This window comes from Otolemur garnettii, unplaced genomic scaffold, assembly GCF_000181295.1.
Source record: "Otolemur garnettii isolate 467f Iridium unplaced genomic scaffold, OtoGar3 scaffold00055, whole genome shotgun sequence".
In the NCBI taxonomy this organism is placed as follows: domain Eukaryota; kingdom Metazoa; phylum Chordata; class Mammalia; order Primates; family Galagidae; genus Otolemur; species Otolemur garnettii.
In genome coordinates, this window is record NW_003852450.1 from 7131809 (window position 1) to 7146243 (window position 14435).

General features: G+C 55.9%; 2 protein-coding genes across 2 annotated transcripts in view; one reads left to right on the forward strand and one right to left on the reverse strand.

Moving 5' to 3' along the window:
* Positions 1–7129, reverse strand: part of LOC100961228 (receptor-type tyrosine-protein phosphatase V-like) — a 17616-nt gene extending 10487 nt beyond the window's left edge. The window contains 11 exon segments of the mRNA XM_003792270.1: positions 16–207; positions 429–692; positions 2298–2570; positions 3524–3799; positions 3927–4172; positions 4274–4528; positions 5363–5626; positions 5779–6048; positions 6260–6532; positions 6691–6739; positions 7073–7129. Coding sequence (XP_003792318.1) covers positions 16–207; positions 429–692; positions 2298–2570; positions 3524–3799; positions 3927–4172; positions 4274–4528; positions 5363–5626; positions 5779–6048; positions 6260–6532; positions 6691–6739; positions 7073–7129 — 2419 coding nt within the window.
* A 5099-nt stretch (positions 7130–12228) lies between these two features.
* The window catches only part of PTPN7 (protein tyrosine phosphatase, non-receptor type 7), an 11888-nt gene continuing 9681 nt past the window's right edge, over positions 12229–14435 (forward strand). Inside the window, exons 1-2 of the mRNA XM_003792271.2 lie at positions 12229–12414; positions 14223–14392. Coding sequence (XP_003792319.1) covers positions 12241–12414; positions 14223–14392 — 344 coding nt within the window. The 5' untranslated portion in view covers positions 12229–12240. The remainder of the gene's footprint in view (positions 12415–14222; positions 14393–14435) is intronic.

The window sequence follows — 14435 nt, forward strand, 5'->3', positions numbered from 1 at the left end:
ACAGGGAGAAATTGCGTCCTGGTGTCAGACCTCTCAGGACAAGGCGGGCTTGGCCTAGCACCAGGGGCTGTTCCCAGGAGAGATGTCCAGCCTCTGAGAGTTGGGCATGGCATACCCCTTCCCCCAAGGAGCTGCTGGCCCAGGCCAGGTTGACCATGGCCGTGCCTGCATGCATCGACACCAGCAACTCACTGGGCGTGAGTGGAGCTGTGGAGGGAAGGAAAGCCAGTTAGCCAGGCTGCTGACCCTGGTTCTCAGAGCCCTGTGCATGATGCCAGGGGTTTGACCCACATAGGGCTCTTGGGTGTAGAAATGGAGAATGGGCTAAAGAGGGCTCCGGCGCCACTGAGGGAAGAGCCCAGGCTCTCAGAGGTAGCCCTGCCCTGCCCACCTCTTCCTCCTCACCACCTTCCCCATGGCTCACTCACAGGTCCAGCCAGAGGTGTTGGCTGCTGAGGTGTGAAGGGGACCCGCCTGGGAGACAATCTCCACCTCGTACTTAGTGCCTGGCATCAGGGCCAAAAAGCTTGTGCTGTCCACCTCGGCTCCCACGATGCTGGTGCCTACCCAAATGCCTGCCTGGTACAGGGTCACCTGGTAGCTGTCCCGGCCTCCAGGAGCATGGACCCAGGATGCCCGGAGCTGGGTGGGACCTTCATTGGTCACATTTACCAGACGAGGGGCAAGGGGGCCTATAGAGAGAGCAAGGTATGGGGTAGAGAGAGGAAGGGAGAAGAGAAGTTAAACCAAGTCTCTGGCTCTTCCCTTCCCAAGAGATCCCCCACTTCTGCCTCCATCCTTGGTGCTATCAAGAAACACCAGAAGCCAGAGACACTGGCTCAGGGTGTCAAGTAAGCCCCCAAATGTGCTGGAAAGTAGGGCCAGCATTTATCCCAGGCAGCAGAGAACAAGCTAGAACTCTATTGAATGAGTGAATCAATCACTTACTTTCTTCATATCCCCACCCCTCTAGACAAAACTAGACTGGGCAGCATGAGAGTTAAACCAAGTGTCTTTTCTCAGCCCCTGTACCCAAGAAGCTTTTAAAGACCTTAAGTGGATGAACAGGTGGGTATGTGAGAGCCCAGGGGTGCCCCTCCAATCCCAGAGCTTGAGCCTGAGATCTGGAGTCCCACAAACCTGGCCCAGTCACCTAATTAATACCTCCTTTTAAATGGGGACCCTCTACCTCACAGAGGGCCAAGAGTCACTCTAGGACTGAGCCCCAGCTAAAACCCAGATCTTTGGACTCCCAGGCCAGACCTTTTTCCAGCACCTTCCCAGGCTACCTGAGGTCTCCCACCCTCAGGAAGACTGAATAGAATTTAGAAAACAGTGATGGTGGAGGGGAAGGCCTGGGGTGGAGTGGAGGAGTCACACATCAGAGAGGGACGTGCCCGGGGGGGATCCCTCAGGTCCACCACAGGCTCAGCAGACAGGAGAAGCAGGGCTGCTTGCTCAGGCCAGCATGAAAAGGGGCTTCCAAACCCAGTTCTGGGGGCCTAGGGTGCTTCCAGGGACGAGAGAGCCCCGCTGTGTTTCCTGAGCTTCCTTAATTCCATGACTCTTTCCAGAGCCTTCTCTCTCCCCTGCTCTTCCCTAGGGCTGAGGGATAGTGTGTGGCAAGGAGAATGGCCTCTGGACACATTGCCTGAATGTGAATCCCAACTCCTCACTACTCCCATAGTGCTGAGGAATTGAGGGAAAGTTACTTTCCTTCTCAGTGCCTCAGTTTCCTCATCTGTGAAATGGAGGTAACTAGAGTTGTTATTATGAGACTTAAGTGAGAGGACACAGGCAGAACACTTAGCCAAGTGCCCACTGAACATTACCCATTCCTGTTATTAGTAACTGTTCATGGCCCAGATGGGGCTAGAGGCCAGGTCCTGACAGGGTCCCTACTACTGCCCCCGTCCATGCTGTTGGCAGTGACAGAACGTGAGGAATGACAGACCTGTGGCTCCCCACAAATGAACAAAGCACTCATTCTGCCCACCCTACAATGCCAGAGGGGCCAAGGTGCTGGGGGAGCCCTAAAGAAGGAAGCAGGTCTCCTGAGGCCAAAGAATGAGGGAAACAACAGCAGGCTGGTGTGTGACCCAGCTGCCTGCCCACATGGCACAGAGAGGGTGAGGGGACATGCACCCCTCGGAGTCCAAAGAGCAAGGTAAGGGATGGCTACTCTTGGGGTGGAGAGAGGAAGGAAGAAGAGAAGTTGAATCAAGTCTCTGGCTCCTCCCTTCCCAAGAGATTCCCCCACCTCTGTCTCCATCCTTGGTGCTATCAAGGGCACTCACACGTCCAGCCTGTGGCGTTGGTGCTGCTGCTCTGGTCTGGCCCCCGCAGCGTGGCCAGCTGCACCAGGAACTCAGTGCCTGGGGATAGCTGGGCCCAGGAGAAGTTCTGGGCCTCCGGAGCCAGAATCTCCTCACTTTCCAGAGTCAGGGGTCTCAGGCAATAAAGCCGTAGCTGGAAGCCATCCCTTCCCCCTGGAGGGGGACTCCAGGAAGCCCTCAGTGCAGGAGGCTGCGTAACAAGGCCCAGGCTCAAGTTGGCAGGAGAAGCAGGGGCTGAAGGACAAGGACTTAGAGTCAGCTGAATCCCCACCTCTCCTTCCCCTTGATCTCCACTCTTCTCCTGGGTCACCAAGCAAGCCCCCAAAACTCCCAGTCTAAAAACATAGCTTCCGTTGGGGCTCAGAGCCCACTCTCCTTCCTTCCCATTAAAATCTTTTGAAAAGATGCCCACCCCGACGCCTGCTCCTGGACTGTGACATGTCATCTGGCCCCCTTGGACTCCACCAGCACCAAGCTTGGTGCCTGCCCTCTCACATCCCTCTGGGACCTGGACTCCAGCTCATCTGCCAATAGTCAGTTCCTGTAAGGTCTGTCTGTCTGTCCGTCCCTGGCCTGTGGTGAGGGGTGCGTTCTTGGCCTCCCACTGAAGCTCTCTCCCCGTATCCTACCCAGACCTACAGGCTCCTCACCCAGCTCACTCTTCTCTAGGAAACCTTTTCTGACTCTCTAAGCACATGTCCCTTCTGTGAGGCCTAAAAGATGAGATTGCACTACATAAAATTCCTGATACTCAGCTATTTTCACCTATAAGAATGCAGTTTAATATGTTCAAGCTAACACGTCATGTACATTCCCATTAAGGTATCAACATTTATCATAATATAATGTGTAAAATCATATGCTTTTATACATATAAGAAAACCATCTGTTAACTTGTCAGTCTTCTTTTCTAGAATGTCTTGTTCACAATTTTTAGCCTCATACCTAGAAAATGGGAGGCATTCATCAAATATTTGTTGGAGGGAAGAAGGGCGGGATAGTGGGTGGATGAATAGCCAGCCAGAAGGTAGGAGGTAGAAAATGCTTGCAGACAGATTCAGGAAAGGCCTCACCTTGTACTAATGGCTTCTGTCAAGAACATGGAAGTGCAGAGAGCAGAGGAAGCCAGCCCTCCCCGCCCCCCCCCAGCAGCCCACCGCCCCCAGGGGATGCCACCAGGAACTCACAGGTACAGGTGCAGGTCCTCTGGATGCTGGAGCTAAGGTTCCCTGCCCAGGCCCATACAGACACATTGTAGCAGGAGCCGGGCACCAGACTCCTCAGGGTCAGGTTGGATTTGTCTGGACCCAAGTCAATAAGGCTGCCCAGTGACCTCTGGCTGCCCTCCTGGTGCCACATGACCCTATAGCCTTCCCGCTGCCCTGATGCTGGGGTCCAGCCAATGGACAGATCAGAGGGGCTACCCATCTTGATGACTTCCAGTGATTGTGGTGCCAGGGGATCTAAAGAGAGGGGCAGTTTGGAGAGGGGGCCACTCAGTGTCTATGTCCCCTTGCCCAGTTTTCCTGAGTTTCCTCTTCACTCTTACTCCTCCCCACAAGGCAAGGGGCGACAGTGGCTGGTACTCACGTGTGTAGCCCACAAGGCTCTGAGTGATGACTCCTAGAGATGAAACAATGTCCACCCAGTAGCGGGCCCCTGGCACCAGACCACAAAAGGTGATGTGAGTGGCACCAAGTGGAATGGAGATGTTTCCAAGGAAGCCTGGGCTACCCTCAGCATAGAGCAGTGCCCGCTGCCCAAGCTCCCTGGTTGTTTCCAGCCCCTCCAGATGCAACTTGGTGCCATTTTCTGGTCTGGGCAGAGTTGCAGGACCTGGGGAGGAGGTAGGCCCTAAACAGTGAGGTCCCCCACTGCCTCTTGATGCAGATGGGCTAGGCAGGACCTCACCCTGCTCCCCACCAGCACAGACTCACCATCCAACCAGGCGCAAGTCTGGACCCAGGCATCATAGGGTCCAGCCAGGACCCTCAGCTCCAGAGCATAGTGTCCGCTGGGCATGGGCCCTGGGAATGTGGTGTTGAGGGCCTCAGGGCCCAGAGTGATATTCTGCTCCACTGGCCCACTTAACCTCAGCAGAAAGCCATCCCGGGCACCTGGCCCTACCTTCCAGCTCGCCCAGAGCTTGGGGAACAGGGGAGTCAATACCAGGTCGAAAGGGGCAGAGGGATCTGTGAAGAAAAAGAACAAATATGTGCAGAAAGATCTAAGCAGTGAATGAGAAAAATCCTACTTTTTCTGCACTGGCTTCTTTCTGTACACAGTGGGCCACATCTCATCCAGATGTTAGCAGCCACCATTTGCCATGTTCTTGGTAACTGCTGGGATCTAGCTGCTACCATCTGGCCATGGACAACAGTACTTGAAATGAGCACACATCCAGTGATTAAGTATGTGCCTGCCAGCATGGTCCTGCCAGCTACATGTAGCCTCTCACACCCAATCCTCATAACACCAGGATGTGGACACTACTATTATCATCCCTTTTAAACATGTAGAAATGAATACACAGAGAAGGTAAACGACTTGTCCGGAGACCCACAGCCAGCAGGTGGCAGAAACATGCAGTCTGGTTCCTCTACTCTTAACAACTGCACAACAGTTCTCTGAGTAAAATCATGGTGACATTGGGGCAAAGTCACCACAGGCTCTGCAGGTGTCCAACACGGGTCAGATCAGCTCACCACTCAAGAGCTGCATGACTTGACTTCTTTCTTTCTCTAAACTTCAGCTCTCCCTACCATAAAATGAGAATAATAGGACTTACACAAGGCTGCTTTGAGGATTAAATGAAACAATACACAGAAAGTGCTTAACCTAGAGCCCAGCAAACAGAAGGATCACCTATCATCACCTCTATCACTTTCTCAGGTGGGTATCTACCACCACTCCCTCTGAGCCTCCGGAGGAAGCTCCCTCCCCCAGCAGTTGTATCCTAGCCACTTGGCCAGAGGAAAAGAGCTGAACAGCTTCTGCTGTGTCCCTTTCCCCTCTAAGGCACTCACAGGTCCACTCAGTGGCATTGGGCCCTGCTATCTGATGGGGCCCAGCAACAGCAGTAAGAGTCAGCTCATAAGGGGTGCCCGGAGACAGATGAAGGAAGGTGTGATTGGAGACCCCCCGTCTGACTCCTGCAGTCAAGTTGGTGCCACCTAGGAGGTCTGTGAGCACAAGTTGGAGCCAGGCAGCCCCCTCGGAGCCATTCCAGGAGGCTTGCACAGCATTGGTGCCCAGGGTATACAGCACCAGGTGATCTGGAGACACAGGGGCTGGAAGAAGGATGGAGAAAGCCAAGTCAGGCTTGAGAAACGGCCCTGGAGCAGGATGCTGGCCCTGACCCTGGCACTAGGGAGCCCCCAAACCACTCCCACCACTCCTGGATTAGCTACCATCTGGGGCCCCACCCAGGTGCCCACCTCACCTGTCCATTGGTGGAGACTGGTCTTTGCTTGGAGGTTGCCAGCCCAGGTGATAACTTCTAAAACATACTCACTACCTGACAAGAGGTTACCAAAATTGTGAGACAGGGTGTCCGAAGGCAGGGAGATATTATGTGCCAATGTCTTGGAGTCCAGGTGGTAAAGGAGAAGTTGGTAGCCATCCTGCTCTCCAGGGGCTTCACCCCAGGAGGCTTCCAGGCTGTATGGGCTCCCAGGGCTATGGAGCTGCAGCCCATGGACAGCTGATGGAACTGCAACAAAGAGAAAGGACAGCACCAAGGTCAGGACCTAATGGGCCTCTCTCCCGGCGGTAGTGTTTCTGATGGGTAACTATTCCAGATATAGTTCGCAAAGAAGTTGACCCCTTTTGGGTATCCTGCTCCCTGCCAGCCCTTTGGGGTAAGCCACCTCCCAGCTTGGCCCTAGGCAATGCCCATCCTCCTCAGCCTATAGGCCTCTTACTGGTGCGGGCAGTGAGGGTGATGGTGACATTCTGCCCACAGGGTCGCAGGGCAGTCATTTCCAGCTGATAGCGACTCCCTGGCACAAGGTCCTGGAACTCGAAGCTGGATGTGTTGGTGAGGGCCTGGAGCTGCTGCCCTTCTGGAGTGCCAAGAGGACTCAGACGTGTGAGGCGGAGGGCATGGTGGAACCCACCTGGCTCTGGGGCAACCCAGCTCAAAAAGAGGCTAGTAGGCCTTCCCTGGCTGCTGATGTTCACTTTAGGGGGTGGGCCTGGGGAAAAGAGGGTTCCTTCAGAATCTTCCAACACTCCTGAAGAAGGAAAGAAAGCAAAAAAGGACAGGACAGACCCAGGATCTGATGTGGAAAAATTGGCCCTGAACCCCCCACTCCTCAACCCCCAGAAGACCATATCCCTGGAGGACACCGACCTCCACTCTCCTCTCCTGAGCTTCCTTCCCAGGAGTGGCATGGGTCTTCCTGTAGGAAGCAAGGGAGAAGAGGGGGAAGAGATGGGCAGAGGCCTCTGAGGTCCAGGCCTCTGGGAAAGCCATGGGGGACAGGGCCAGGATTCCTTGTTAACACCCCCACACAGCCAAAGGGGCATCTCCCAGAGGCATGCCCAGGGCTTAGGAGGCAGCCCCAGGCAGGCTGAAGCAATCTGTTCTCCATCCTCCCTGGCCCAGTGGGAGGGAGCAGCCGCTCTCCTTGCTTAATGCAGACCAGCTGTGGGCCCTGTGGGGCTGTGGGCAGCCTGGTCGTGTCCTGGACAGTGGGCCCATCTGCCAGGCCTGTCCCCCCTGCCCACCTTACCTCGGCCAAAACACTCTGGAGCCAGAGAAGAACAGCGAGCAGGAATGGGGACCTCATCCTGATGTCTGCAGAGGAAAGTTGGGAGGCAGCAGGGGAGGAGCCAGCCCCCCCACCTTGGCCTGCTGGCTGTTTGGCAGGAGTGGGAAGGGCAGAGTTTCCAGCCGACATGGCAGGCAGCAGGCAGCAAAGGGCAAGGGGCTGCCTCTCAACCCCAGACCCTGGCCCTTATCCTGCCCAGCCCTGGCAAGGCTCATGAGGGAAGAGAGGCAGGCGGGGATTGGCTGTGGGCCCAGAAAGTGGAAGGGGACTATGACTGTCAGCCTACAGACAGGCCCACCTCTTCTCTCTGCCTCCCCCCACTCCACCCTAACTCTAGCAGCTGCCTTTGAGGGAGAAAAGGTCCTGAGCTCTTGGAGAAGCCTGAGCGCTGAAGTGGCCTTGCAAATGGACACACTGCAGTGGTAGCTCACTCCCCCACTCCCTGACCTCAGAAGAAAAGCACGGTGTCCAAGGGCTCCATCAACCTGTGTTAGATAGGGTGTTTGTGTTTCCGTGTGTGTGTGTTGTCCTGGTGGCACTATGTGGAAGAGTGTTCCTGTGTCCTGAGTGGATGGACTAGCTGAGTGTGTGTCCATGTGGCACCACAGAAGCATATTAGAGCCCTAAGTCATAGCAATTGTAGATCTAGCACCTATCCGATCCTTAGGACTCAGTTAGTCCCACCCACTCCTCCCTGCCCAGGTAAAAAAGCTGATATGCAGAAAGGGCCTGAGGTCCCATATATATAAAGAGAGAAGCTGGACCTGAACCTGGGATTTTGGACTTTTGCAGAGAATGCAAACCTGCTCCGAACTCCCCAAAGTGATGTCCTCTAAGCTTAGAACCCCTTAAGGGGTATTTAAGTGCCTAGAACTTTTGCTTGCCTTTTCCCACTCCTCTACCTAGATCAGCAGTGCCCTCCCAGTTCCCCCATTCCCTTCCAGCCCCTTCCTGGTTGCAGGCACTTCAGAGGCCCAGGCAAGCCCACCCGAGGCCAGGCCTCAAAGACCTTAAACTTAAGGCTTTGCTGTGCCCTGGTCTACAGCTAGCTAGTCACCTTGAGCTGCTCATCCCAGTGCTCCCACCCCAAGACAGCTGAGGGTGGGAAGGGAAGGAGAGCAGAAGAAATGGCTTTAGGCCCTGGGAAGGAAGCCCAGGACTCACAACAAACTCAGGAAGTGGTGGTGGTGGTGGTGGGGGGGAATGTGCAGAAAACAGACAGGTATAGAAAGTTTGAACACCAAGGCAGCGTCTGTGGGAGCCAGATTCCCCTGGGCCTGCCCCTGCAGGAGGACAAGTCTGAAGCAGGGACCAGCTCAGTCTCGCTCCCTGCTTAGGCCAGAGCCAGGGGTTGCCTGTCCCTCCCCCATTCCACCCAGCCCCAAACCTCAGAGCTGCCACCCGGCCCCTGGAAGGGGGCCTGGAAACTCAGCATTGCAGAATCATCAGATTTTCTAGGCTGTGTGTGTGTACACTTGCACACATGTGCTTTTTTGAGAGAGGCAGTGGGGGGGGGGGGTAGCTGACGTGAAAGGGAAGAGGTTCCAGGTACCAGTATGGCCAAGAGGTGGTGGAAGCATCCTACCCCCATCCCTCCTCACCTGGGAACACACTTCACTGTGTTCTTTCTAGCGGAGTCTCCATTAACAGCTACAGAGGGGAGAAGGGGGGTGGAAGTGCCCTACTTCAGAATCTAAGTAGAAAAGAAGCAGCAGGACATGAGTTTAGGTAAAGGGGGGCTCTCAGAACCTGCCCAAGGGTTCCCACAAAAGACAGGCCTCTTGGGGCAGCACAGACTCCATAGCTAGTCCTATGGACAGAGCCTTGAGGAGGCTGGCCAGAGCACGTGCAGCTGCCAGCGCCCTGCCCAATCTGGGGCAGCCTCGGGGAATGGCAGAGGGGCTCTGGGAAGGGTGCAGAAAGGCTCTGACAAATAAGTAGCAGCCGCCCCAGCCCAAGCCTTTCCATTCAGCAAAAATAGTACCACAAAAGCTGTATCTCCTCCCGGGTAACCACCCCCACAGACAAACCCACATCCTCTCCCTAGAGAACCCCTGGGGTCCTCCCGAGGTCTCAAAGCACCTTACTGATTTCTTATGAAGAGAGCCAGCCAGGAAGCAGAGGAGGGACAGGGACAGGTCCAAGAGTCCTGGCTCCCAAATGTGAACTGGCCTGATCTCTCCCTACAGCAGTCCTAGGAAATTCTCTTCCAGTCCCTCCCCTGCCCTCCCCCAGCCTGAAGCCAGGCCTTGGGCATCCCCCACACTGGAAAGAGATAACCACCGGGCAGGAGAGGGGCAGGGTGGCTCAGGACAGCCAAGCCTCCCACTCTCCCTGCTTCCTACACTCTGGGGAAGGCAGCCAGGGAGTGGGGGGAGGTCTAGGTCCCACTGACCAGGCGGTAAAAGAGCAGGGGAGGGTCTGGGCTTGCCTGTGTGCACACATGTGCATACCTGTCTGGATGGAGGCAGGAGTGGGTATTCAGGGACAACAAGGAGGAGGAGGGAGACAGGAATGCCACATTGTGGAACAAATGTCCGTTTTGCTGACTCTGGGATAGGTAGAAAGGGAGAGATCTCTTCTCCCCTAAAGTCCTCCTGCTGGGGTCCTGAGTTCCAGCAACAACACACTGGGCTTCTGCTACCCCGTGCTGAGCAGCCCTGGATGGCTGTGCCTCTTAGCCACGGGGTAAAGGTGTGGGAAATTCCTTCTCACCAGCAGGCACCCAAAAGGCAACAGGACCGTAACTTTGTAACTATAGGGTCCTGCACAGGAGTGTGGCCTTGGGATGGGGATACAGTCCTGGGAGAAATCCAAAGTCACACACTAGCTGGCCCACGCCCCTAACAGCACTTCTCTGTCCCACTCACTATGTCTCCTCCAGTGTCTCCCTGCCTCCTCTTGGATGAGGCTTCCGAGATCCTAGTTCACTGAGTCTCTGCCTCCCCCACACAAGCAAGGACAAGCCTGGGCCCATAAAGTTGGGGCAGAACAAGCTGGCTTGGGCTGGCCCAGGATTTAGAGGGTGGGAGGACTTAGAACAGATACCTAGGATCCTCTGGCTTCTCCAGAGAGGAACTGAGGAGGGCAGCCATGGAGGGGAGTGGGACCGGTGGAATATTTAGGACCCCAGAGTCTTGACCCCCAGCACCTGACCCCTTGGAATTGTATAGGGTAGCAGCCTTTGCCTCTGGGGGGCAACAACAGTCTGTCAAGAAGCTCCCCACTTCCTAGGGGCTGCCAGAGAACAGAGACTTCTGGGAAGTCCAAATATCATCCCCTCCCACCCCTCCCTAGGGCCTTCTGACACTGGGGACAGGGAGCTGTGGTTCACAGCCCTGGAACTGGAAATCACCAGAGGAGGGAACCAAGAGTTTGGGCATATGTGGCCAGAGCTTGGGAAGGGTGAGGGCACCGATCACAGCCTCAGATGGGACAGGATGCCATCATCACCTTGCTCAGGATACCTTTCTCTGCCCTCCCAAGGGCAGCCTAAGCCCCACCCAGGCCACTGGGAACACCTAGAAACAAAGCCCTCCAGAACCCCTCCATGACCGCAGCAGAACTGGCAGCCTGGTTTCAGGGAAAAAGTAGGCAGTGAGGAAGAAGAAGGCATCTGGAGAGAGGTGGGACTCCTGGCCATGCCCTGATGCTGCCCCCAGGCCCATTCCCCCAGCCTTCTTCCACTGGCCTGGTCACTCCTGAGCTCCACTGTGAGCAAAGTACTTCACAGGCCTTACACTATCTGATAAGAGAGGTGCTGTTATCATCCCCTGGGAGGGAGGAAGCTCAAGGAGGCTCAGTGCCTTGCTCACGGTCAGAGCTAATAAGCTACAGTTTGCTTCCAACTCTCACTATACTATCTCGGGAGCTGAGGGTGGCTAGAACCTAAATCCCAGCTCGGGAAGACAAACCAGCAATTGGTGTGACAGGAAGTTTGACACCTGCCTGGGATAGATCTGCCGCAGGTATCAGCGGAGGGTTCCAGAGGGGAAAAGCCACTCCCATAAGCAGCCCAGATGGGGCAAAGCCCACTCCAGAGAGGGTAGAGAGGAGTGTGCCAGGCCCCCAGACCAGGCTGGGGAGGGGCTGGCACAGGGCTGTGATTGCATCTTGTCCCATCTGTGGCTGGCAGTCAGCACCCTTGCCCGTCCTGCTCTCTGGCCAACCCCCTCAGTGGATGTCCAGGCATTTCTAACCAGAAACAAGAGATGGTGTGGGCAGAGGCAAAAAAGTATCCTTTCCACTTCAAACCCACACACAGGAAACAGGGCATTCTCAGGGTCTTGGTCAGTGCCCAACCATTACCCCCAAGCCCACCACCAACTACCTTCCCTAGCTCCTGGCTCCCAGTTTTCTTGCTCCCTGATCAGGAGCTCAGTTCTCACTGTCAAACCATTGCCAGGCCCCAGCCATAGGGGCCAGTGCTCATAGCCAACAGGGTGGGTCTCAAACTCTGGAAACCTGGGGCCACTGGGCAGACCAGTGTGGGGAGACTTTGCCTGGTTCCTCCTCCCCACGCCTGTGGTATCCTAGCTTCCTGTTCTTGATAACAATCAACAGCTTGGCCCAGAGGTGGTGGCCCTCTTTCCAATCCCCACCAGGGCCCCAACTGTTGTTGAGGGGTAGGGTGGAGGCCAGCCTCAGGTCACTGCCCACAGCAAGTCAGGGATTCCCAGGCTCCTGCTCCCCTCCACCCTAGAGCCAAACACTTCTCCAGTTCTAATCAGCCTCCTCCTCAGGGAAACCCACCCACTCCCCAGAGGAGCACAGGCTACAGGGAAGAGGGAGCCAGGATCAGCCAGCCATGGAGGGCCTCAGAAAAGAGCTAGTCCTTGTGTCTGCTGCTAAGAGTAAGGGCAGCTGCTGGGCGCCTTTTGAGCCCCAGAAGAACATTCTTGGTCTTCATCTCAACCCCCCTCCCCTATGGGCCAGCAGAAGGCCAGCCCCCTCCCCACCACCCCCTCCAGCATGCCTACCCCCTGTGCCTATTGTACATCATTCTTTTTTTGCTGTCATCATTTGACAGCTGAATCAGGGAAGTGGGAGGAAGAAAGAAGACGAGGATTGTGTGTTGGGGGCCGGGAAGGGTGTTTGGAATGTTAGAAGGTAGGAGATGTGCAGCGAGCATGAACCGGCTAAGATGCTGCCCAGCAAGGGGCCTGCTAAGGCCAGGCAGGGGCAAGGGGCAATGGTGTCTTACTCTTGGGGGCTACTTCCCGGGCCTCAGGCATCCAGGCATCTCAGGACTGAAGAGGACATGGAAGTCCCCTGGTGTGAAGGCCAGAGACTATCCACCATCTGTAAGTCTCCTGAATACATATCAGGGTTCTGGGAGGAGGCCTAGAGGTAGCTGGGGACCCTGGGGGAGGCCCTCAGGCTCTCCCGCAAGCCATCTCTGCTATCTGCTTCCCAACTGGCTGGCCTGGACTCAGGCAGAGGCAGCTGAGAGCTGGGGTGTGCCCCTGTGCCCTTCTTTCTCCTGGCAGAGGAGGGACTCTTGCCTCCTCCTCTCCCTACCCCAAATCTGTGTCACATCTGCTCTGGGAAGATGTGGCCTGTACTTGGCCAGGAATTCCCAAGTCTTGAAACTACAAGGCTCTGGAACAGAAGCAAAGAAGTAGAAATTAGTCTCTGTCCAAGGTTAGGTTGAGTAGGGGACAGCTGAGCAGTGCCCAGCAAGCAGGCAGAGGCTGGACAAGAATGACAAGGACCCAGAGGAGAAATACAGCAGGAGGGAAGAGGGTTTGGAAGCTAGGGGAAGCCAGGTAGTCAGGGAAGGCCCAGCCTCTCGCCCATTCTCAGAGAGCAGGGCCTTGGGCCCCAGAGGGGCACCGGCAGGAGGCACCCGACCCCTGGTAGCAGCAGCAGCAGCAGACACAGGAGGGCAGCATGCAGCTGGGGTGTGCGTGGGTGGCAGTGAGGAGGGGCGGAGGGAGGAAGCTGGCTTCCTGAAGCCTTCTCAGCCCTCAAAGACAGACCGACAGATAGACAGACAGCTGGCAAGAGGCAGCCTGGGGGCCACACCTGCTTCAGTAAGTACCTGAAGAGGGGAGTTGGAGTTCATGGCCCTGGGATGGTGCGAACTTTAGGGAAATGGGAGGGCATCTCCAAGGAGGGTGTGCGAGAGGCTGAGTTGGGTGCTATAGTGCCTGGCTGGGGAAGGGGTGCTAACAGACCTGATGTCCCCAAGGATAGAAGTACAGGGAAGCCACAGGGGGCTGCAAGGAGAGCAGAGAATAAAAGGCCCCCCACTGTAGCAAGAGGATCTCTACCACTCACACCTGCACCAGGCCCCCTCAGTCCCCCTGCCTCTTCTTATGGGTTTGGCAACTCTGACACCCCTATCTCCCCAGCCACTGTGACCCTAGCTCTGGGAGATGGGGACTGTGTCCACAGAGGAGATGGTCCCACCACCTCCATGCCCCCTCTTGTGCCCCAGCTGTCGCCTCACCATGCACTGTCACTCAAGGGCTTGGTGAGGCCATTTCCTGTGACAGTTACAGAGGCGGGAGACGGGGGGGATGGGCAGGAGGAGGAAGGAAACACCCCCAGCCTACCTCCCTGGACGGAGACCCCAGAAGCCAGAAATAAACTTGAGAGTGGAACTGCCAGCAGTTAGGAGAGGACCCTGTCTGCTAGAGGCACCTCTGGATTCCCAAGTAGTTTCAGTACTACTGGACGCCTCAAATTCATCCTTCAGGAGAAGGACCACTGGTTGGCTCAGTGACAGTTTATATGAGCCTTCTTCTCTAGAGAACGTATATTTTATATTTCCTCCCTTGTCTTTTCTCACTTGGACCCAGCTCAGAACTCCATGGACTTTGGTCTCTTGCCTCTCTCCCCTCTCGCTCTTCCTCCTCCTGAATTCTTTCCTATCTTCTATAATCCCTACCTTTTATCTTGCCCTTACTCTCACCCAGACTGCCCACTCTCCTGGGTCCCACCAAAAAGATCCTGCCCTTTCCATAGCGAAAACGAGGCCACTTCTTGGCCAACAGAGATACCCCCGGTGAAAACAAAGCAGAAAGCTGGCCTCGTGGTAGGAGCCTCCTTCTGGCCAACCAGACAGACCAGAAATCAGCAGTGTAGGTCTCTGTCTTTCAGGCAGACCTCATGGCTGAGTGAGCCTCCCCTGGGCCCTGTACCCCACCCCAGCATGGTCCTGGCCCGTGGGGGGCGCTCCAGAGCACAGCCGCTGACCTTGTCTTTGGGGGCAGCCATGACCCAGCCTCCACCCACCAAAGTGCCAGCCAAGAAGCATGTGCGGCTCCAGGAGAGGTGAGATCTTTCCTAGGGGAGGGAGCATCCGCAGCCCTGAGCC